Source organism: Aaosphaeria arxii, assembly GCF_010015735.1.
Source record: "Aaosphaeria arxii CBS 175.79 unplaced genomic scaffold BU24scaffold_1, whole genome shotgun sequence".
NCBI lineage: Eukaryota > Fungi > Ascomycota > Dothideomycetes > Pleosporales > Aaosphaeria > Aaosphaeria arxii.
In genome coordinates, this window is record NW_022983474.1 from 4600054 (window position 1) to 4622362 (window position 22309).

Here is a 22309-nt window from a genome sequence, read left to right on the forward strand (position 1 = left end):
TGGCTGGGCGGTTGGGGGATCTTGGTTCTGGAACCATTCAACCATTTCCCCAAAGCGGGTGAGCGCCCATGTCGGAAAATGATGACGATGATTGATGATAACGAGGATGATTATTCCTCCATGCAGTTCGGAATGAGCGTACAAAGTGCTTTACAGTATCAACGGAACTTGCCATCCCGTGTGTTGCAATCTCAGCATCACACCGGAGTAGCTCGTAGATTCATCTACGTAGGACAAAGGAGACGAACAATCACGGATGTGCGCTCCATCCTATCGTGCGCCTTGTCTTCTTGGCCAACCTATTCAGCGGCACATCTGTTGTTCGTTGCTTTGTTTTGTGATTTGATATTGGCTGTGTAACTGTACGCCTGTAAGCGGGAACAAGAACGGGCACGGAGCGAATCAACAAGAATGACAGTTCCAAGTTAATATCAGACTGGTTAATAATCATAATCACCGTCTGCCCTACCACCAGAAGTGGAGAATGGTAGTATACCGCTAGGACGATGGCAGAACGAATTCCGAGGTTCCTGAGCGACTCCAAGGAATCCATCCCTCTTCCAGCCAGTTCATGTGTCATGTTACTCACGTTACTCGAGTATAACTTGAATTTGGGAACGGAATGTGTCGTACCCTTCGACGCCGTACAATTATTAATTATCGTTGCTGCACGACTCCACCCGACGTACACTCGACTCGCAAGACTCACCCTCTTCGGTCCCTTGTAGGCTTGTACCAAGTGGCCATGGTAGTTATCCGTAGCAAACGTACCTACCCGTTCATCTGTTCCATTCGAGTCGTACCACATGCTGCATCGTAGACAATTCCAATATACGTCTACGTTACGGCCCGGAAGTTGGCATGGTTGGATGCAGGTCGGGAGCGGGGAGGACATGCCGACGGGTAATTCTCCGGCGGGAAAAGGTGAGTTTGCCTTGTTCTGGCAGACACAGCAGCAACAGCAGCAGCAGCAACCACATCACGTAGCATCACATCTCATCTAAACCGCGTCGCACCGCGTCGCACCGCTTTTTCTCCCCCATCGAGCTGGGGACTGCAATCGATGAACAGCGACGCACCTACGGATTAGATAGCCAAGATAGACTCGCAAAGCAATTATTGGAACACCAATCTCGTGTGAAGAAACACATCACCGTGCGTCACATGTCAGCCATGGTGGCCCCCTCACTCGTCGCGGCTTCAGAGGTCGAAGATATCAAACTGCACGTCAAGAGCGGGCACACCACCATCGACGAGGCACTCACAGCTGCAAGAGCCCGCTTCGTCGAGAGAAACCCCAACAGCCTGAAGCTGCACGAAGAAGCGGTTAAAAGCCTCCCCGGCGGTAACACCAGAACCCTCCTGCACAACGCGCCGTTCCCCGCCTTCATTAAGAGTGGCAGAGACTACCAAGTGACTTCCGAAGATGGACATACGTGAGTTCGTTTCGCAGCTTGTGATAGCTCGTGTTTCATAGCAAAAACAAAAATTTGCTCATACATCGTGCATGACTCTAGATACTCGGACTTCGTCGGGGAAATGACTGCGGGACTCTATGGACACTCGCAGCCGGCAATCCAGTCCGCACTTATCAGTGTCATCCAAGAGGTCGGTCTCAGCCTGGGCGGTACCACCAAGCTGGAGTCGCAGCATGCAGCGTTGCTGTGCTCCCGCTTCCGCCTCGACAGGATTCGTTTCACCAACTCCGGGACTGAAGCCACCCTCCACGCCATCGCGGGCGCGAAGGCGTACACTGGCAGAAGCAAGGTCGTCGTCTTCACGGGGGCCTATCACGGCGCCTGCTTCATGTTTCCGCGGGATGTTCCCACGCCAAACGTGATCGACAGATCTGGATGGATCATCGCTGAGTACAACGACGTGGAGGACGCAAGGCGGAAGATCGAGGACGAGAGCCCCGACGACGTAGCTGCAGTCCTTATCGAAGGCATGCAGGGTGCGGGACCATGTATCGTCGGCCGTTCTGACTTCCTGTTGCAGGTCCAGGCCTCCGCCAGGAAGATCGGCGCCGTATTCATTCTCGACGAAGTCATGACGAGTCGGCTGGCACCTGGAGGGCTCCAAGAGCTTGAGGGGCTTCGTCCAGACCTCACGACCATGGGCAAGTATCTCGGTGGCGGCGTGTCGTTTGGGGCGTTTGGTGGCCGGGAAGACGTCATGCGGGTGTACGACCCCAGAGAAGGGAACGCGCTGGCGCATTCGGGGACGTTCAATAATAACACGCTCAGCATGATGGCTGGGCACGCTGGACTGTCGAAGGTCTACACCCCGGACGTCGCTAGGGAGTTCAACAGCATGGGAGATTCTTTCCGTCAGAGGTTACAGGCAATCAGCCAAGGTACCAAATTGACCGTCACGGGGCGGGGAAGTCTGCTAGGCGTGCATTTCTTGACAGATGGGAGGAAGGAATTGAATAGCTACAGGGATAGGAAGGACGATGAGGGACTGAAGGAACTGTTTTGGCTCGAGCTGATGGAGGATGGCTTCTGGTTGCAGAGGAGGGGAAGCATATCGTTGATGCTCCCAACGCCCAAAGAGGAAATCGATAGGTTTGTTCACTGCGTGGAGGATTTCTTGACGAGACATGCAAGTTTGGTGAGATTGCCATCATAGTATTCTATACGGACCCATGGAATTTTGATAACTATATCGACAATAACCTCACGAAGTACTAATTGCTCCATGATCGATACATTCCTCGAAGCTACCTGACAATCATGCCAAACTTCTTGCCAAACTTTTTACTCACTGTCACTCTTTCAAACTCCTCCTTCTCTCCATTCCCTCAGTCCGCCTCTCCTCCGAGAACCTCATCATGTCGTCGACCCCTTCCTTCACCCAGTCCCCGTACATACCGCCCACCTGCCTCAACCGTCCCCTCTCCTCTGCAAACAAAAGCCGCGCCGCCCTCGACAGGAACAAGGTGAAGGATCTCGCATCGTCCGGGTAGTGGACCGGTGTCCACTCATATGGCGCTCGTTGATAAGTGTATACGGGTATAATAATACTTATGTTCGAAGGTTCGCAGGTTGGTGACGGTGATGGTGGTGCTTGTGGCTGCCGCGCCATAGTCTATCTGCGCAGGAGGAAGGCGAAAGTTGTAGGCGGCGGAGTGCCTCTCGGGGGAAGCTTCACCTCTTTAGTGTGTTGTTGGGGTGTCGGTCCATGGAGTGTGTTCGGGACGTGTAGATAGGTCATTCGTGGGGTTATTTTGGCGTGTCGGCGACGGTTGGTTCGGTTCCTGACACAGGAAGGTGAGTGTTGAGGTTGTTGAGGTTCGCGTTCCTTGAGGTCTGCCGACATTTCGTCTTGGTTGGTTTTGGTCTTGGTCTCGGTTGGATTTTGTCTTGGTTCGAATTTCGTTTCGGTTTGGATGTTGTCTCGGTTTGGGATGGGATGATAGGTTACCTTTCAGATCTTCGATCTTCCTCCCGTCCCCCTTCTTTAAATTGGAAAACTTGATATCTTTGTCAGCTCGTGAATCCTGGTTCTCTTGATATTTTTTTCTTCTGATCCACGCGCGTACCCTGGGACGCCGGTACACTGGGCTATGATGGCCACAGGTGCAACCAATATCACGGACGCTGTGTATCGTCAGCTCCCTTGCTCAAGCAGCGTCGCGTACGGACCTCAAATCAGCACCTCGATTTAACAACGACATTATTTCTCATCTGAAGGAAATAAGAAAGCAGAATTTATTGTTGAGCTACTCGAGATATGTCCCTACCCGTCTACACCTGATCCATCACCCAGCCTAGTAAGGATCCGCCGAGACGCGCGCATCAGACACAGTGCGCGGGATGAAAGATCCTTCGTATTGCGAGCCCAAGTCCAGTCGTCGCCTGCCACCTCCCAGTCTTTCATGCAGTCGACCGAAGGATGCTTGCGATGGCACTTTCAGAAATGCACCAACACTCAAACGATGAATTTGGTCCTGCTCTGTACTAGGATAGTCCCGTCGAGCAAGGGCGGGCCCATCCATTTCCATCAGGGAGGAGCTCTTCGACAGGCCGCTCTTGTTGGAGGACGAGTACGGGAAGTGTTTGTAGGTGGAAACCGAGTCGCGATGCGATCCTTGACGATGCGTTTCGGGCGGCTGGCGTGGTGAATCATTCGCGTTCAGTGCAAGTGAAGGCCGCCATTGAGTAATTGCTGTTCGACCTTGGCCCCGATTCTCTCTGGGGGGAACGAAAGATGGCTTTTCCGAATAATGATGGTTCGCAAGCTTCGCACCAAGCTCTTGTTCGATGTAAGGCTCACAGCAATCAGTGATGTCTTCTCGAAAAACGGGCATCGGCCGAGTTGGTCGAAATGCGATACCAATGCATATGACAAGTAGGATTATAGTTGCTGATATTGCAATGGGTGCCGGTTTGATTTTGGCAGAAAGTTCGGGAGCAATGACTTCTGCTTGCAAGGGAGCCATCTTTGTCGTTCTCGTACTCCGTACCTGCTGTCTCTGTGGTTGTTCTCTGACGCTACTGAGCGGCGCCGCGAGAGAGTGAGATACGTCGCGGCCACGCCTTAGCATTTGTCTTAGCCATTGAATGACAGAAATTGAATAACAAACTGCTACCTAGTGAAGCTCTACAAACACCAAGAAATGACATTTGATGCTATCGTTTGCAACATTCAAACACCTGGTCGGTGACGCTCCTGCGTTTTCCTGGCGCTGGCTACGCCAATCCTCTTCTCTGCGTTTGCTCCAGACTCCACTCCTGAGCAGGATTCTGTCCTGCTTTTCAAATCATTCGTGGATATCGGGGGCGGCTGTTGGCGTTTGCTCAGATGCGATGAATGCATCAGCCGCATCTCGTTTTCCAGTGTTTCCGATAGCCTTTGTAGGAGCCACTGTGATTCTGGAGTACTGCCCATTAGCGGACTTCGTACACCAAGCCAACTCCAGGCCTGGCTCGCGTCGTCATCTGTGCCACCATCTGCGGTACCCAGATCTGGAGAACCACTGCTGCGGCTATGGCTTGATTTCGGTCTTCTGTGATGAGTTGGGTCATCCTCGCTCTCCCCAATTAGACGAAGATAATACTTCCATTCGTCGTATGAATACTGCTTCGGCGGCGACGCATCCAGGTCTCGCATCAGTCCCCTGATCTCCTTCACCAGTATGTAATGGTAAAAATGTCTATCCCGTTGAATCGAGTCGCCGCGCTCGCCCGCCTCCGCTGCCTCCTCCAGTTCATCGGCCTCGAGGAGTTTTGCTATTCTGTCAACTTGTGTCTCTTTGGTGGAACGGCGTTTCTCTTCCCGGGGTGCGAGGCGCCCTGTGATCCCAGATAGCCTCGAGCGAGGCTGTTGATTCGACCTGGCATCGGGCTTCTCCGGAAGCAACGTGAATGATCCAAGCCAGAAGGTGAGTTCCTTGAAGGATTTGATGACCGTATCGCCCATGTTACTGATTAGTATTGTGAGCGTGGGCACTGCAAGCAAACTCCAAAACACGAAAAAGGCTTTCCCCGCATTGCTTGATAGTGTATAGTCGCCATACCCTATAGTAAGCAGGGATGTGTATGCGAAGTAAAGAGATACGAAGTAGCTCCATCCTTGAGGTTTCTCAGACTCCATGAAGACCACCGCGCCAAGGAACCACAGGGTGAGAGCTGCGATCGACGACATTGCCAGCGCAGTGTATCGCCTCTTGTGCTCCGCCGTGGTTTGTACCTTTCTCATGATCTGAAATTCCTGCTCTCGCCTCTCGACCTCGGAAACCGCTTCACCTGGCAGGCGGATCGTATGGAATATTCCGAGGTTTACGGTGCCCTGTTTAAAATTGACCGATGAGATAGCACGCTCGCGCTGGTGTTCTGTGAATCGCGCAGACATCTTCTCTTTTCCTCTCTCCAAGACAAGAGAACGGATAGATCCAACGACGAGACCGACCATTACGATACCTGACAGATTGAGTAGCTACCCCAAGGGCGAGAGTGTGAAAGGCTTACCGCCGATGGCAAAAGGGAACAGTAATGAGCGCCCAGTGTGCGTCGTGGGCACGTATTCGCCTCCTATACCCACCGTGAGCAAGGTAAAGTCCGCCCAGTAGACTCCATCCAGGAAATTCCAGCCCTCAATCTTCGAGAAGACAAGTGCGCCAAGCAGTAGATAGATCATAAAGCTGATGGTCTGCAGCATCAGGGTCCGTTGGCTCGGGGTGAGTCGGAATTCCTTGGGATAATGACCCTTGTAGGCCCCGTATACCGTGATGATCATGAGCGTGGAGATGATGAAGTATAGAGATGCCGCGATGATTCCGTAGTAGTAGGCTTGAGACAGCGCATGCTCTTTCCTGGGCTGGATTCGAAATGACCCGCTGGATGCCACAGAGACCAAGACGATAAGCAGGAAGGAAGCCAGATACCAGCCGATGATTGTTATGGGTTGCGCGATTGCAAAAGAGACCCGCCGAGCCATGTTTAGCAGAAGAGCTAGGTTTGCAACCAGGGCAAAGACAAGAGATACCGAATTTACCGCTATCAGCCTGTAAACCAAGAGTCAGTAGTCGTTGAGTGATAGCGAGGTTGAGGCTTTCCCACCATTTGGGATCCTCTACCTTGAGCCCATGCGCTTCATCGGCGCCAGCTGGTATGTAGACTCTCCACTTTTCGACCAAAGCGCATACACTGAACGCGTTTGCCATGGGCCCAAATGTACCAGCGATTAACGGACATGCTGTAGATGCGAACCACCATCGGCTCGGATCGAGAAATGTCTGCTCCTCCTCGTCGGCCTGTTTTTGTTCCTCCTGGCTCTTTCCATTCTGCTCCACGTCTTGCGCAGCCTCCTGCGCAGGCTCATCCAAACCAGGATCGATGTGGCTCATTATAATGAAAATTGGTAAGTGTGTGAGAGTAACGGGAACCCTCTAGGATGGGTGGCGGCATCACGGTTGTATATACCTCTCGAGCGATAGGGCCATGCATTACGAGTATCATCACCTAGCGGACGAGCCAGGTCCTCCAAACAGGGAAAACATGAATACGGCGACGACACGGGACCAGGTGGGATAGTGCGAAGATGGTAGCCATCCATGACGTTGGTGGGCACGCGGCTGCTGATCCGCGGCTGGCTGGCCATAAGCGATCTGGTCGCCGCCCCAAATCCGGTAATTTCAACGCCTACGCCCCCATATCCTACCCGTTTCAACACTACATCATCAACCAGCGCGCCAGCTATCAGCGAATCCTATGCTTGTCCATTGAGGCTCATCGCGAGGCTTCTCGACCCTTTAGCAGAGGAAGCATAGTCTTCTTCTTAGTAACCGCCTAACATATGGGAAGGACGAGAAAGTTTTCTCCGCCGCCTGCAGCTACAGGTGAGACAAGCAACTAGAAGCTTACTAGACACTACTAGAGTACATTCCCCACACGGTCGATCTGCCACAAGCCTTGTGCCCGAATTGCTCGGCACAGTAGCCAAGCTACTCTGTATTGACCTCAACTCTATCAGCTCCCTGCTATATACGACTACGCATACGGCCTTTCAAGTGTGGCCGTACAGTATACACCATGCCAGGAGGTAGTGAGAATGGATCTGCTGGCCTGGTTCTGGTCATTGCAACACTCTGCGGCAGGTTGATATGGGGTTCGCCGCCCTTAGGAGGGCCATAACAACAACAAGCCATGGACTACATCAGTGACTTAAATCTTCCGATCAATTTTCCATGAGCCTTATCTAAGTACATGTATCAGTCTCGAGAGCTCGAAAAGGTTCCTGGGACTGGGTGCCCTCCTGGATCGCAATAAATCGCCACTTTTACCTCCCAAAGACTGGACATTCACTCATATGGTGACTTTCGACAGTGCACGATTCCGAACCCATTATAGATAGCCCAAAGACACACGCTGTATAGATGATTAGAATTACCAAGCTACTTTCAGTTCAAGGACACTGAGGCGTGCTCATGTCGCTAGATGTGACCCTCGAAGGGAGCAAACCTCTACCTACGTGACCATCTACCTACCTACCTTACACTCGCCCAGTCCATCCCAGACTCACCTCACCTCAATCCCCCCACTCTCAATCCCACAATTACAAGAGTCGACCAATCTCTGCCTTCTCTTCTTGTTTACCTTTACTTTACCTACTGTTTGTCGTGGTCCGTGGGCCGCTAAGCGTCTTGCACCATTTCTCTCACCCACACTGCCGCGCCTTCCTAATATAAACGCCTCCCGCCTTCTCTCTCCCACCTTCTCTCTCCCACCTTCTTCCTCTCGCTTTCTCTCCACCTTCTACTCTCCCTCTTCTTCTTCTTTCTACTTCTCTTCTCTCTTCCTCTTACTCACTACCCCTACCCAGCTCCCTGAGCTACATCATCAGAAGCAACGATAGCCAACTTCTCTCACCTTCGTTCTACGCTTCTTAGCCCTACCCACTCCACCTTCATTGACTATTTCTTACATTCACTCATAACTTCCCAATCTCCATCACTATGTCTGATTCGGGATCTGCTCCAGAGGTGACCCCGCCCGAGGCGACTACTGCCATCCAGGATGCCGCGGCCGAGGCTCGCAAGAAGGAGCTCGCTGAGAACCTTGTCGTCTTCGCCGAGAGAGGTTGGAACAACCCCGTTCCCTTCAACTATAGCTCGGTCCAAGCTGGTGAGGGTGCGCCTGACGCTCGTGATGGCGTCGCCTGGCTTGGTAACGCCGCTGTCTACGAATGGGACGATGAGTTTGGTGATGTCGCTCCCAGGAACGAGGCTCTCGAGAGGGAGCTTTTCCTCGATGACAACATTGCTCGTGCTGGCGGTGCCATCAAAGCTCTCGAGTTCCATGTCGATGTCATGTCTACTGACGCTGAGAACCCGATTCGCCCTGTCCGCACTGTAAGTCATCTCTCCTAGTCTAGTCATCTCATTCAAACCTAACAACGTACAGTTCGAGGATGCTGGACTGCATCCTGTGATGCTTGACAATGTCAAGCTTTGCAAGTATACTCAGCCGACTCCGATCCAGTGTTACACGATTCCGGCTGTGCTCACTGGACATGATGTTGTTGCCATTGCGCAGACTGGTTCGTTCACCCACTGCAGTTTCACAAGACAAAAACGCTGATACCTAGGAACAAGGTTCTGGAAAAACCGCAGCATACCTTCTTCCAGTGCTCTCCAAGCTCATGGGGAAGGCGAAAATGCTCGCGGCCCCTCGACCTAACCCTGCGCGCTACAACCCTATGACTGATAGAGTTCGAGCCGAGCCACTCGTTCTGGTTGTCTGCCCGACTCGTGAGCTGGCTTGCCAGATCTTCGACGAGGCTCGGCGCCTCTGCTACCGGACCATGCTCCGTCCTTGTGTCATCTATGGCGGTGCCCCTTCCCGTGGCCAGCGTGAGTCCCTCGAGATGGGCTGCGATGTCCTCATCGCCACCCCGGGTCGCCTCATGGACTTCATACAGAATGACAAGTTGCTCTCCTTCCATCGGTTGAAGTTTACAATCATCGATGAAGCTGACGAGCTGCTCTCTGCTGGCTGGGAGGAGGCTATGGAGAGACTCTTCAATGGCCCAGGTTCGTTTCCCCGCAACTCGGACCCACTTTTGATCCTTAACTGACAGTCTTGAACAGATATGAACGCTGACAGCGATCATACCTACATGATGTTCTCCGCGACCTTCCCCAAGGAAGCACGCCGCCTGGCTCGCGAGTACATGGATGAGGACTATGTTCGCATCAAGGTCGGTCGTGTCGGAAGCACCCACAAGAACATCACGCAGAGTGTGGTCTATGTCGAAGAGTCCCAGAAAGACCAGGCTGTCTTCGACCTTATCAAGTCGGGTCCCGCTCAGCGCACCTTGGTCTTCGTCAACACCAAGGTCAAGTGTGACTCCGTTGACGACTTCCTCTATAACCGGGGTTTGCCGACCACCTCACTCCACTCCGATCGCACTCAGCGTGAGCGTGAGGATGCCCTGTAAGTGCATGATCTTAAGCTGAGATTTACAGCTACGTCTCTCCCTTGCCAGCAAATATACTTACTACCACAGGCGTTCCTTCCGTACTGCCAAGGCCCCCATACTGATTGCTACCGGCGTATCTGCGCGTGGTCTTGACGTCGCCAACGTGAAGCATATCATCAACTACGACTTGCCTTCTACCCAGCACGATGGCATTACGGAGTATATTCACCGTATCGGCCGGACTGCTCGTATTGGCAACGAAGGCATGGCGACCTCTTTCTACAACGAGCGTAACGAGGACATCGCGGAAGATCTGGTCAAGATCCTTCTAGAGTCCGAGCAGCAGGTCCCCGATTTCCTCCAGGACAGAATCCCCGAAGACCCCAAGAACCTCGAGTGGCATGACGGCACTGACGATGAGGATGAGGATGGAGATGCTGCTGGCTTCGGTGGCGGCTTCGGCGACGCTTCTGGTAGCGGCTTCGATAGTGGTTTCGGTGACACTTCTGGTGGCGGCTTCGATAGCGGTTTCGGCGACAATTCTGGCGACGCTTCTGCCGATGCTGGTGATGGTGCCAACAAGTTTGAGTCTTGGTAATTGCTTGAGCAGCGGAAGAGGCCATGACTCTATTCCACTTTGTCGAGGCACATTTCCTTCCGAACAAGCAGGACGTCTTTGCAAGACTTCCGATACCAACGAGCCATTCCCCAATGCCCACAAGCCATCACTCGCTCACCTGAAGATGTCCCATAACGAGGTTGCCCCGATGGATGGCTTGAGATTACCCTGGATTGAAGATCCTACGCGTACGTGATCGAGAAATCGCCTTGAATATCGCGTCTCTCCTGACACCCATGAACGGCTAGATAGATCGATAATCACGTACATACAATGAAGAAAGAATTCCTGAAACCGTGCTTGAGCTCCTATGTCGTGACGTTTTTTTTGTCACTATGGCTACTGAGATGTCATTGTGTGTCAGCAACTGAAGTAATGACGAGCGATAGGTATTCACATTGCAAAGCAGTCAACACGTTGAGCCAAAGTCATTCCATGCGATGATAAAGATTCATGTTTCATTTCGTTCTCCCTCTCATCCTCATTTCCATCTTCGTAGCCTTGATTAAATATCTATCATCACGCCATGCTCTTAATCTTCATACCAAGCGAAGCTTCGCATCATTATCGTAAAATCTCCTTCTCTGCTGCTCTCGCTCCCGTCATATATGTGCAAAAACGTGAGTGGTGGTGGTATAGTACGAGAAAAGAAGTAAAAGAAAAGAAACGAAGCGATAAAACCCCCCCCCCAAAAAACGCCGATGACTTTGCCTTTGCATGACGCTCGCTTCGCTGCTCGCTCGCTCAGAAAACGCGAGACCGAAGTTTTTGTTTGTAAATGCTAGAATGCCTCCCGTTTGTGAAAATCAAAGCCGATAAAGCGTGAGGAGAGAATAGAGAAGAAGTAAGAAGATGCGGATTAATACAAAGTGTGATATCATATGCAGTTTTAAGACAACATGCTTGAACGCTACGTGGTGAAAACAAGTATGCGTTGGAAGAGGGTATAGAGATGACGGACAATAGGCCGATCGATAGGGGGTTATCAGACTTCGCCCGCGGCCCAATCTCTATCGCGCTGCTCCTCGTAAATGACGAGTTCGCGGCCGCTCCGCGCACCTCCTCTAGATACCCGGTCGATGCCCAGGTGCTCGAGGCCGTCGCGGCCGACGTGGATGCCGAAGCCGTAGCGGATGGTGCCGGGCTCCAGGACGGAGACTCGTTTCTCGTTTGCGGTCATCATTTCGTCGACCGAAGGAGCGCGCTTGTGGGCCTTGCCTTTCCTTGCGTGATGGTGGCGGGCTGCTTTCTCCGTGGCATCGTCCTGGGGGGATTCGCTGCGGAGGTTGTTGCGGCTCGGTCGGAGGAGGGACGACAAGGACTGCGCCCATGTGCGGTCGAGGTATGCGGAGCCCATCAGTCGAGCCACAAGCTGAGACTTTGTTTGTGGGCGCGCGAAGGCACGGTCGGTGATGATTTGGGATTGGTAGACCCAACTTATGATTTCGGATATCGTGTTGGACTCGTGCGGTAGAGCTGCTCTGCGGCGAGAGGGGAGGAGGGCCACAGCGCCAACAGCATATAGTGCGAGAAAGACGCAGAGGGCATAGTATCCTGGGAGATCGGCTGCCACCCGCACGACGTTGCCCTCTGTGTACCATTGCGTCCAGAAGCAGCCACCAGCGAGGACGGGGATGGCGGTTGAGCAGAGGGAAACGAGGGATAAGACGGCGTTTTGATAATGCTTGTTCTCCAGAGCGGCGAGTGTGGCCGAAAGGGGGAGTCTGGAGGAATAGTCGACTAACAACGACTGTTCGGCCGTGGCGCCGCCCTTGGAAGAGAGGGTCATGTACGGTCGAAGATTGCGGAGAGAATAATCGTAGGTGAGGATGGCAAGGAAGAAAAGGTGGCCGATGAACGCTGGAACGAAGGAGTAAAGGAAGTTGGAGGCGGAGAATCCAGAAGCATCGGTGCGTGCAAAAACCTGTGGAAGGAACCCAAGGCGCGCAGCACTGTTGACAAATGACACCACCAAGAAAGCGACCAAGAGCACAACGACCGTGACAATCCACGCAATGACGGAGGTATCTCTAAGGTACCAAGGCAGATACCGTAGACGAACCCTCTCGCTCCTGATGTCCATGCGGATAGAGAAGTCGCCTGGCTGCTGGTCACCTTGCGAAGTGGCGTCAGGGAATGATGACCGTTCGGGGCCCTTCTCTCGAATGCGACCCTGCTCGACAGAGTATCGTCTTGTGTCAGCACCTTCCTCACCAATTCCATAGAAGACGTCGTTCGGCTTTCTTGTAGTGCTCCAGTACCCGAGTCGGTCACTGCGACCGCCTAGGTGCTTGAAGCCATGTTTTTGCCAGGTCTCAGAGCCAGCATAGTCGCCCATGATGTTGGACCGCTCGAGTAGAGCAATGATGTCTGCTAGGGAACGAGGGTCCCACTTCAACCCAGTTTGTGTCCTAAGGAGGATGATCATGATCATCAGGAGCGCAATGATAAGGAGAATATAAAGAGCAGCTGTAGCCCAAACAACCCCTTGCACGGCGAGCCACCTCCACAATTGTGCATTCGTGTCGTATCGCACATTGAACGCTGATGCAAGAAGGGGTATGGTCCAGTAGAACAGCCATGAGATGAGATAGAAGGCTCCAAAGAGGGGTTGTCCGGCTTTGAAATATTGCAACCGCGGTACGAGGAATTGCATTGGGTACAAGTCGATGAAGACTGCATTCGATCGCTTTTGTGTGGACTCCGATGTCATGGCCATAAAAGGAATGATCCTTTGTAGTGCAATTTGCACTTGAAACAGCCACACTAAGATGATCATTCCGAGCAAAGTGGGTAGATATTCGAGGACGAAGTATCTGACGTCCCCAAATGTTCCGTAGTCCCATAGGCCGAGCCCTCCGCTCCGGTTTGAATATATGGCGACAAATATAAGGGCCGCGAGCATTATGGAGCATGCCAGAATGAAGAGTCCAAGCCACAGAGGGCGAAGAATGGCCGGAACAAAGTTCAGAGGTGCGTGCGGGAGAGATTGGGGTGACGGTCGGAATTGGACAAAGACGTCTCTCGGGGGGATCGCGTCTCCACTACGCACTGGTATTTGCTTGGGTTTGGGCGGCGGTGGATGAGAAAGCTTTCGCTGTAGCTCCTGTTCCTGCTGCATATAACCTAAGCCATCATCGGGAACCATTCGTTCCACGGGATAATCTTCCGGGACAGAGGGCTGAGGATAAGCGCGAGAGCCGCGAACCTCTTCATCACGAGTGAGCTGATCGATAGCAAAACGAATATATGGAGTATCATCCATTCCCGGTGTGGTTGCAAGCGATTCCGAATCCATATCGAAGTGTCGCGAGTTCCTCCCTTGTTGTGTCTCTGGTCTTTCCTCGGCGATCGTTGAGACTGTAGGTGATTGATGATGATGGTCCTGGGTGAGCGGTGGCTGCCCCGGGGACTGAGGCTGCTGTCGTGGAATGCCTACGCCCTTAAGATGTGTTGATGGAATATCCGAATTGAGAGCTAGATGCTCATGGCTTTGGGTGGGAGTGCGGTGGTGTGATGGAGGCGTATGATATTTGGCAGGACTTGGCTTCGATCGCTCATCACTCTCGCTCGTTGGAATTTCGGAAGACGCAGAGTGAACAGAATAGTAGCCTTCGGAGGCTGTAATACTCTGCTTCGAATCTGAATGTGACAGGCGTGGACGGCTGACTGTGGGAGAATGGGTCAATATAGGATCAGACGAAAGTATGCGGTGCGCCTTGCTCAGAGTGATGCGGCGAGGGCGCTGAGGTCGATTGAGCGGATGGAGTACGTACCGTTAGTATGCTTGAGCTGGAAGGGGGACTCCAAACTCATGTCGCTCGTACAAGACGCTAAATGGATATCGAAATGGTGTGGAAATGCATCGTCAAGCGGAAGACCGGCTGCAGGGCCACTTTTGTTGTATATGGTGGTTGGGTTTTGCTGAGGCTGGTTATCCAACCACCTGCTTTTCTCGCCTTCCTGCCACAGGGGTTAAATGTCACGGACAAGCCATTAGTGAGACACGGGAACAAGCAGGAAGCAAATTAGATGGTTCGAGATGCAAAAAATAACAACATAATTTATTTAATCGGCTGACTGAATACTTGCGACATGCGGACTGTTTGCGTGTTGTTGATGTCAAATCGATCGTGGCCATGTTGTTGATGTCACGAGCACGCACGGGCCCACTCGACACATGGGATGGACCCCTGCCCCACCCCGCCTTCTTCCGCCCTCACTAGACACCAATTGGGACTAACGGAGACACTCTTCCAATCTTTCCTTTCCATCTCATACTTCGAAGTTCGTAGCTCTCAAAATCCTGTCAACTAAAACATCGCATCCACATACACACACAGTTCTCGCATTGTCATCATCAAGTCAATGCGCAAATCTCAGCTTTTACTTCGACTCAATAGAGCGAAAATCACCTTCAATCACACTTTGCAGCCTCCGCTCGTCCGTGTCGTCCCACGTTGATTGCGTTTACGAATCGCGTTTTTGAAGAGCAGTCGTTGGCATGGATTTTATTGTACGGAGTACTCCGTACTGATGCGTGAAATACGCTTGTATCTCGCCTATTCTCCAGGTTCCTTGTAGTTGGAGCATTTCTGCGCTAATATAAGAAACATTGCCCTGCCGCCCTGCTGGGGTTCAATATCAATCACGCCCTTGACGAGAATTACCGTCATTACTCCGTGCTTGCAGTCAATCACCACGAACAGGACACGCGTCTCTACAAGGACATTCATTCTGCCAAATCTCGGACATCTATCTTACGTGCACCTTGTAAGTAATCTGCCGGATTCGCCTTGCCTCGTCCGGTATAAAGACTCCGCATTGGAAGACATTGATGCAGACGTAACGGTGGTCAAATGTCTGCGTTGAACACCGCACCGTATTATCCATGCCAATTACGTCCCCCTATACCGTGTTCGGCTGGGTAAAATACAACCTCCCAACACTCATGATTATTGTCGGCTTTAGAGTGCAGAAGCCCGCTTAAGTCCTATAGGAACATCGGAGCCCTCGCCGGAAAGGGAAATTGAATTTCACGGACGAGCAGAAAATCGATCGCTACATACACTTAATTGCAACAAAGGCCTTTCATATACATACCCCAATCAGATTTCTATGCGGGCAAGAACGTTATCGATAATGTCTTTGGACCAGAGTGGTTTTGCACTAGTTGTCAGACCAACTGGCATATTAACGTCATTTCTCGTATTTAGGTCTTACTTCCATGCCCCTACGAGGTACGAGTGGGCTTGGTCCATTGTATCTCATTGAGAATAGACTCATGTGCCAACTACTTGTAAGTCTTTGCGTCACTCAGCGCTAGTAGTACGATCAACTCAGTTCACCCATTGGAGCTTTGTCATTGTACGAACCAAGATCGTTAGTTGTTGTAGCGTACGCCACTCAAGATTTTAGTATCTACTATCAACCTATAAGCGATACGGAAGATTCGCTCTTCGCTGCTTCTTGACAATGCTCGCAATACTTAATTCCGAGCTGCTTAGGCCCACGGCCAGTCTAGACTAAGCCTTAGTTCAGTAAACACCATACCAACAGCTAGGCATCAAAGGAAACAAAGGCCGAACAGCGACTCTGCCATAAAACCCTCCGAGTGCTAATGTACGTATATGCGTTGGCTTCCATTGTCTTACTGTGATCGACCATCTTGTATCAGCCCTAAAGTGTTCAAGCCTTCGCCAGGCCTTAGCGCTTGACAACACCGCGTGGTTCCGGAGCTATCTAGTGTCCGCAAGCTGTCATGCCTACATTCTCTCGCTCTTCGGACTGTACGAAGTATCATGATACATTCATCGGAGATATTGCTTGGTCATTATCTGCGTGCGCCAAGTAAGATAGCTTTGTTAATATGACTCGACAATAGAATAGACGATGAATGGATTAGTATACTTAATGTGTAAACTAGGTCGTCAGTGTTTCATAAATATTCAATAAGATCTTAAGTCTTATGCACAGCCAGTGTCTTGACTTACCATTCGTATTCTTGTATCACTTCATCAGAAATGGTTGCAGATCTCATACGTGATGCGCCGTTCGGCCAAGTTGTGCGCTTTATCACCAAAAATAGAGTATTCCTCTATCCAGAAGAGAAAGCAGACTTCAAATGTCCCCATGACTATGACAGAGATCAAGCCCCAGTGAATGAGAAGGTTCTGGAGGCACAGCTGGATGGTCCGACACCTAACGCGAGTGATTCTCATGAGGGATCTGATGCCGACCATGAAGCGTCCGATCCCAGAGACACTGATTCCAGCCCGAGACGCACTTCATCTACAGCTGAAATCAACGGCCTGAACGCGGTGCGATCCACCTCATCACATGCATCCCGAGTACAAACACACCCACAGACACCAGACAGGCTCGAGGAAGGCAACTCCGCGATGCTAGATAGAACACAATCCAGACCAATAGCACCCACGAGAACGCCAGATGGCCGTATTCTTGCCGATTGGTATGATACAGAAGATCCGGCGAATCCACAGGCATGTTTACTTGCTCCTATTTTCGTGTCTGTGCTGTGTTAACAGTTCGATCAGAATTGGTCGCAATTGAAGAAGGCTTGGACGGCTACGATCATATGTCTGTATACATTCGTTGTATATGCATCTTCGTCAATCTACATATCGAGCGTCGAGTTGGTCATGCAACGCTTCGGGGTGGGCTACTTCAAGGCTGAGCTTGGTCTTGCTCTATACGTTCTAGGTACGTGACACCACCAGGAGTGGGCGTACTTCATCACTAACGAACGTTAGGATATGGTATTGGACCACTAATCTTTTCACCACTGTCTGAAGGTACGTTCATATATCACCAATCTAACATGAAGATCTGCCCTATCATGATTTGATGTGAAATTAATTGTGTTCAGTCCCGGCATTTGGAAGGAATGCCCCATACATAACCACTTTCGCACTGTTCACGATACTCTCTCTACCAACAGCACTTGTCGACAATTTAGGAGGCTTGCTTGTGCTCAGGTTTCTCTTGGGTTTTTTTGGTAGCCCATGTCTAGCGAGTGGAGGGGCGAGTATGGGAGTAAGCAAAGACCATTCTAGAAACCCAAGTATCATCCCACTAACACAAGCTTAGGACATGTACTCTCTCCTATATCTTCCCTACGCTGTGGCGGCTTGGGTCTCGTTCGCCTTCGCCGCCCCCGGTCTAGGTCCGCTACTTTCAGGATTCGCCGTATATGCAAAAAACTGGCGGTGGTCGCAATGGGAGGTGCTCTGGATGGCGGGCCCTCTCTTTCTTGTCTTCTTCTTCTTCGTGCCCGAAACCCAGCCGATGACTATCCTGCATTACCGCGCGGCTCGGCTTCGGCGAGTCACTGGAAATGAGAAGATCAGAACTCAAGTCGAAATGGATCGAGCAGGCATCACGCTGGGATCGACTGTTAAAGAGGCTATTATAAAGCCAATTGAGATCACAATCAAAGATCCGGCGATTCTCTTCGTCAATGTGTATACTGCATTGATGTATGGAATATACTACTCTTTCTTCGAGGTAAAATATATCCGCTCTACCTATATCTTAGAGATATCGTGTATTAAACAATTCTACTAGGTGTTCCCACTTGTTTTCCCAGTATACTACGGCATGAACGTCGGCGAAACCGGCATCGTATTTGTCTGCATCGTCGTCGGCTGCATCATCGCCATGTGCATATACTTCGCCTACATCCAGTTCCTCATCATTCCCGACATTCTAAAGAACGGCCTTCGAGCACAGGAATTCCGACTCATACCAGCTCTGTTTTTCTGCTTCGGTCCAACGATCGGATTGTTCCTATTTGGTAAGATTCTTCCTGCCACGTCTACTTGGCCATGTCGGCGTACACTGATAACATTGCAGCTTGGACCGCACGTCCATCTATACACTGGATTGTCTGCGTCATAGGTATTACTATCTATGCTCTAAGTGCTTATATCATCATGCAATGCATTTTCAGTAAGCCCAACCTCTTCTTACTCCCTCAAAAACTCAGTATATGCCACCTTGATCGTTAGTGCTGATGGATATCGAATAGCATACATACCTATGTCCTACCCTCGCTACGCCGCCTCCCTCTTCGCTGGAAATGACTTCTTCCGCTCACTCTTCGCGTTCGGCGCCGTGCTCTTCTCTCGCCCTATGTTTGTGTACCTAGGCGTAGGGAAAGGCTGTAGTCTCCTGGGCGGGCTGAGCGTTACTGGAATCGTAAGTAATCGAAAGCCCTTGTCGCCTGCGATGGTGTAGAAACAGAATGATAACTGATCAATGAATGCGCAGGTTGGAATGTACTTGTTGTATTGGTATGGTGCTAGGTTACGAGCCAGGTCTAGATTTGCTGTTAGTGGATAGGGATGTGAAGTGTGGCCTAGGGATTCGGTGACGAAGATGAGATTGAAATAGCGTAGGATTATGGCAATGAACGACGGTAATGACGAATACGGGAAGACTTAACGAAATACTGTAATGGGCTGAAATTGAAGGGTCACTAATTTGTGGAGGACATGAGATATCGTTGAAGATCTGCCTATTTGTCACATTAAGCAAGCACGATTTAGTACATTGAATTTCATAGCAGGCAATTTCAATTTCAAAGTACCTCCTTCAATCCATTTGTGCATGAAGAGAAAGGCTCCTTGACAAATTATTAGAGTCCAATAATATCCCAATTTGAGTGTGTGTGGACCAGGTCAATCCTCTCAGTCGAAAGTTGCCATACCTAAAGGTATAGTCTGTACCACATGGAGATACTCAGTGGATAATCATCTCGAGCTTGGTATCTCTGAACTGTCTGCTGAACATAGACGCGTAAAGATACTAGCGAATGACTACCTCAATGGCTATCTCGTTGCTCCAGTCAGCCTTGGAGCCACTCTCTTCCCAGGCCCTATCTAGATCGATCTCTAGAACATTCTCGCATGTCTCATTGATCTTCACACAATGGGATGCGACGCCTCTACCAAACACAAGGGCGAAAAAGTCATCCTCTATCGACCTCTGCTTGAGGTCAGAGATGTAAAGTCCTGAATATATCAGATAAACCAATCACCAGTCATTTGAGATATTTTTGCATACCATAAGTGCCTAAAGACTTCAGTGACGTCCAGATCCTCAGCTTACCCGACTCTTGGTCGACATAAGAATCGGTATTCACAATTGCGGCACCACCAGTCATCTTGCCCAAAAGACCTAGATTGGCGACCGTAACCTCCCCAGGGCCCTTTCCTTCATGACTTCGCTTTAGTGTGAATGTCTGCGCCGGGAAAGCCGACAAGATCTCCCACCCCTGCTTTAGCAGATCCACACGAGCATAGGAGGAATTGTCCTTCGCGGCACGAGGTAGGGTAACCTTGCCTGTCTTGTGACTCCGGAGAACGTAAGTGCCCTCTTCTGCCCCGGGAAATTGGTCCAATCCAATCAACTCGGAAATCGGGTGCGCGGTGCAGTTAAACAAACCAAGGATGCTCACGCCAGTCTTGGCCATGCCAACATAGGTGCTCACTTTGAGAAAGGTGAGGTCATCATACGAGTTGTATGCATTGAGACTTTTCCCGACCGTGTGGGGTCGCAATATGACGGTGTTGCCGCGCAATGTCCTACCAGTCATCTGATTGATCAGATCAACATCATGTTTACCGGGCACATCTGTGATATAGATAGGTCCACCTGAGACGCAACGAGCTGCAGCGTGGAAAGAAGCCCATTCATGGGATGTTTGGAACATGTCCCAGTCTGGTAGGATATTGAGATGTTGATTCAGGATGGCATTGTGGGCGTTGCAGAAGATGTGCCATGGATGAGATGCAGCGACCTCAGGGAAGAAGTCGTCGGAGTTCCTTAGCAATATGCGAGGCTTATTGGTTGGCAGCTGGGAGTGGAAGATGAGTTGTGGAGTCTGAGACATGCAGGATATAGCCTTAGCAGAGAAATGACGTAGTTGGGCGATGTTCCATGCATCCTGATATGAAGAGATCAACGCGCGACGGTCTGGCGCATCATCTAGCTCGTCAAGGAAGAATTGTGCATCTGTCTTGACCGAGTCGATACCGGCAGAGCTGAGAAATCGGTAGAAGTCATCATAAAAGCGTCTGACATCCTCTTGCGCAACAACAAGCATCCTTCCTCCAGCGACGCCGTCCTTCTTTTGAACAGTGACAGTATTGTACTCTTGCGCAATCTTTCCTTTTGGATCGATGCCTCCCCAGTAACCAAAAAGAGCATGCCAAACGGCGACATGCTGGATATTCTTGTGCTTGTTGCGGACGTCTGATATAGTTGCCTTTAAGCCACGAGGAAACCCAACTGGGGTGGCCTCAAAATCAGACCACGCGTTGTTGAACTGGTTGCCGCCTTCATGGTTAAGGTTTTGCCAGTTGTCATCGATGATCAGGGATGTTATGTTGATTCCGTTCTCTTTGAGAGAATCAAGAGCTTCGAACAATTTCTCCTCGCGAAGCTTTTGACCTAGTCCATTCCAGGTACAGTAAGTCAGACCGTCATACCAATTCTCCAGCCACTCTGGCTTTATAGCGTCTTGCAAAGCCTTGAGCTCTTCGGTGAGTTGACCCGTAGAAGCTTCGTATTTCAAGACAATCCTGCGCGCATAGTACATTGTGGCAGCGACGACATCCTCCAGTGTATTACCAGCAGCCAGCACAAGCTGTGCGACCCCGTCGTTCTCAGAATCGTTTCGGGCATTGATAACAACGTTTCCGTCTCCGTCGTGATGGAGAAGTGTAAGGACATCATCGACTCCGCTTATAGCGAGGACAGCGATATGGGTCCCGTCCTGGCGCTGAAAGACTGTCAAGACAGCTTCTTTGTCAAGCCGAAAGTCACCACGGCCCTGGCGTGGTGCCAACCAGGGCGACCAAAGTCGCACCAGAGCAAACCATCCCGAATAAGATGTCGGTCGCCCAAGTTTAATGGTCGAATATCCCGACGCCTTGCCAGAAGCTGCTCTAACAGGACCAGAGACATGCCAAAGCGTGGTATCAGGGGTATCGCTGCGGTCTTTCTTTATCTGCAACGACGACGATATTCCGTCAAAGTATTTGCTCAGATCGTCATCTGGAGAACCAGCTGCTTGATAAAAGATGTGACCATCCGATGACGAGAATTGATCATTCACCCACTTCCAGGGCTCTTCTTCTGATTCTCGAAAAGTCACAGTGAATGAGATAGATGCATTGTCTTTTGGATTGCCATTCAAATCACCCGCAAACCACTGCTGCTGTGCATTCTCTATTGGAAGAGAGTCGACGGTAATCTATAGGGTCAGTTGGGAACTTACTGAGCACGCAAGACATTCATACTACTGAAGGAGACTGCTCGATAGGTTTCAAATTCACGCTTGTCCAGTTCTCTTTCCTCTCAGAATTATGCCACAGGGCAACACTCAAGGACTTGTCTGTGGTGCTTTCAACAAGTACAGTAAATCGTACCTGGATTATGAGCGCGGCTCAAACGATAGTCATCACATAGGACTCACGGATTTCTTTCCTGGAGCAAGCGTTGTACTTTGACCAAGTGGAGGATTGCATGATAAACGGATGTGCGGATTGCATAATGGACGGATGAGCATGATTCTCGATCGGAAGGACAGCACTATTGAATGAATTGAGAAATGTGTGTCAAGCCAGAGGTATTCAAGAAAACAATAGATTAATGGTAGGAGGTAGTACGAAAGCTCCTTCAGACGGTGTTGGAAGATGAGGCACGGACTATAAGGACATGTAGACAGGTCATGTGACG

At 50.8% G+C, this 22309-nt stretch overlaps 8 protein-coding genes across 8 annotated transcripts; 3 read left to right on the plus strand and 5 right to left on the minus strand.

Moving 5' to 3' along the window:
- Positions 1–1030: 1030 nt before the first annotated feature.
- Positions 1031–2700, plus strand: BU24DRAFT_36066 (PLP-dependent transferase). Its single transcript, XM_033524119.1, has 2 exons — positions 1031–1436; positions 1518–2700. Exons 1-2 carry the CDS (start codon positions 1165–1167, stop codon positions 2629–2631), a joined length of 1386 nt encoding a protein of 461 aa, XP_033390372.1. The 5' UTR covers positions 1031–1164; the 3' UTR covers positions 2632–2700.
- Positions 2701–2894: 194 nt separating this feature from the next.
- Positions 2895–3779, minus strand: BU24DRAFT_36131 (uncharacterized protein). The gene is made up of 2 exons (XM_033524141.1): positions 3648–3779; positions 2895–3602 (listed from the first exon to the last, which is right to left on the minus strand). Exons 1-2 carry the CDS (start codon positions 3677–3679, stop codon positions 3158–3160), a joined length of 477 nt encoding a protein of 158 aa, XP_033390373.1. The 5' UTR covers positions 3680–3779; the 3' UTR covers positions 2895–3157.
- BU24DRAFT_457940 (uncharacterized protein) lies at positions 3773–4444 on the minus strand (the record flags this gene model as incomplete). Its single annotated transcript, XM_033531582.1, has 1 exon — positions 3773–4444. The coding sequence occupies one exon, from the start codon at positions 4442–4444 to the stop codon at positions 3773–3775; it is 672 nt and encodes a 223-aa protein (XP_033390374.1).
- A 206-nt stretch (positions 4445–4650) lies between these two features.
- On the minus strand, positions 4651–6850 carry BU24DRAFT_338123 (voltage-gated potassium channel; the record flags this gene model as incomplete). Its single annotated transcript, XM_033523116.1, has 3 exons — positions 4651–5924; positions 5973–6508; positions 6564–6850. 3 exons carry the CDS (start codon positions 6848–6850, stop codon positions 4651–4653), a joined length of 2097 nt encoding a protein of 698 aa, XP_033390375.1.
- A 1608-nt stretch (positions 6851–8458) lies between these two features.
- On the plus strand, positions 8459–10818 carry BU24DRAFT_384458 (DEAD-domain-containing protein; the record flags this gene model as incomplete). The annotated part of the gene is made up of 5 exons (XM_033524846.1): positions 8459–8845; positions 8907–9042; positions 9098–9535; positions 9593–9938; positions 10012–10818. The coding sequence occupies 5 exons, from the start codon at positions 8459–8461 to the stop codon at positions 10520–10522; spliced, it is 1818 nt and encodes a 605-aa protein (XP_033390376.1). The 3' UTR covers positions 10523–10818.
- A 710-nt stretch (positions 10819–11528) lies between these two features.
- Positions 11529–14359, minus strand: BU24DRAFT_430493 (uncharacterized protein; the record flags this gene model as incomplete). The annotated part of the gene is made up of 2 exons (XM_033529817.1): positions 11529–14212; positions 14320–14359. The coding sequence occupies 2 exons, from the start codon at positions 14357–14359 to the stop codon at positions 11529–11531; spliced, it is 2724 nt and encodes a 907-aa protein (XP_033390377.1).
- Positions 14360–16566: 2207 nt separating this feature from the next.
- Positions 16567–19143, plus strand: BU24DRAFT_471024 (major facilitator superfamily transporter; the record flags this gene model as incomplete). Its single annotated transcript, XM_033532677.1, has 10 exons — positions 16567–16735; positions 16895–17070; positions 17101–17266; positions 17317–17358; positions 17433–17599; positions 17654–18070; positions 18131–18359; positions 18419–18514; positions 18594–18763; positions 18836–19143. 10 exons carry the CDS (start codon positions 16567–16569, stop codon positions 18905–18907), a joined length of 1704 nt encoding a protein of 567 aa, XP_033390378.1. The 3' UTR covers positions 18908–19143.
- BU24DRAFT_488342 (glycoside hydrolase family 36 protein) lies at positions 19089–22255 on the minus strand. Its single transcript, XM_033533540.1, has 4 exons — positions 22047–22255; positions 21871–21999; positions 19631–21824; positions 19089–19578 (listed from the first exon to the last, which is right to left on the minus strand). Exons 1-4 carry the CDS (start codon positions 22137–22139, stop codon positions 19373–19375), a joined length of 2622 nt encoding a protein of 873 aa, XP_033390379.1. The 5' UTR covers positions 22140–22255; the 3' UTR covers positions 19089–19372.
- Between the last annotated feature and the right edge of the window lie 54 nt (positions 22256–22309).

Bases quoted from the DNA above. Each gene is read 5' to 3' on its own strand.
- BU24DRAFT_36066 (XM_033524119.1), top strand. From the start codon at position 1,165: ATGTCAGCCATGGTGGCCCCCTCACTCGTCGCGGCTTCAGAGGTCGAA. The intron at 1,437-1,517 runs GTGAGTTCGTTT...GCATGACTCTAG, and splicing joins ACTTCCGAAGATGGACATAC to ATACTCGGACTTCGTCGGGG.
- BU24DRAFT_36131 (XM_033524141.1), bottom strand. From the start codon at position 3,679: ATGTCGTTGTTAAATCGAGGTGCTGATTTGAG. The intron at 3,603-3,647 runs GTCCGTACGCGA...GACGATACACAG, and splicing joins AATCGAGGTGCTGATTTGAG to CGTCCGTGATATTGGTTGCA.
- BU24DRAFT_488342 (XM_033533540.1), bottom strand. From the start codon at position 22,139: ATGCTCATCCGTCCATTATGCAATCCGCACATCCGTTTATCATGCAAT. The intron at 22,000-22,046 runs GTGAGTCCTATG...CTCATAATCCAG, and splicing joins TTGCTCCAGGAAAGAAATCC to GTACGATTTACTGTACTTGT. The intron at 21,825-21,870 runs GTATGAATGTCT...CTGACCCTATAG, and splicing joins TCGAGCAGTCTCCTTCAGTA to ATTACCGTCGACTCTCTTCC.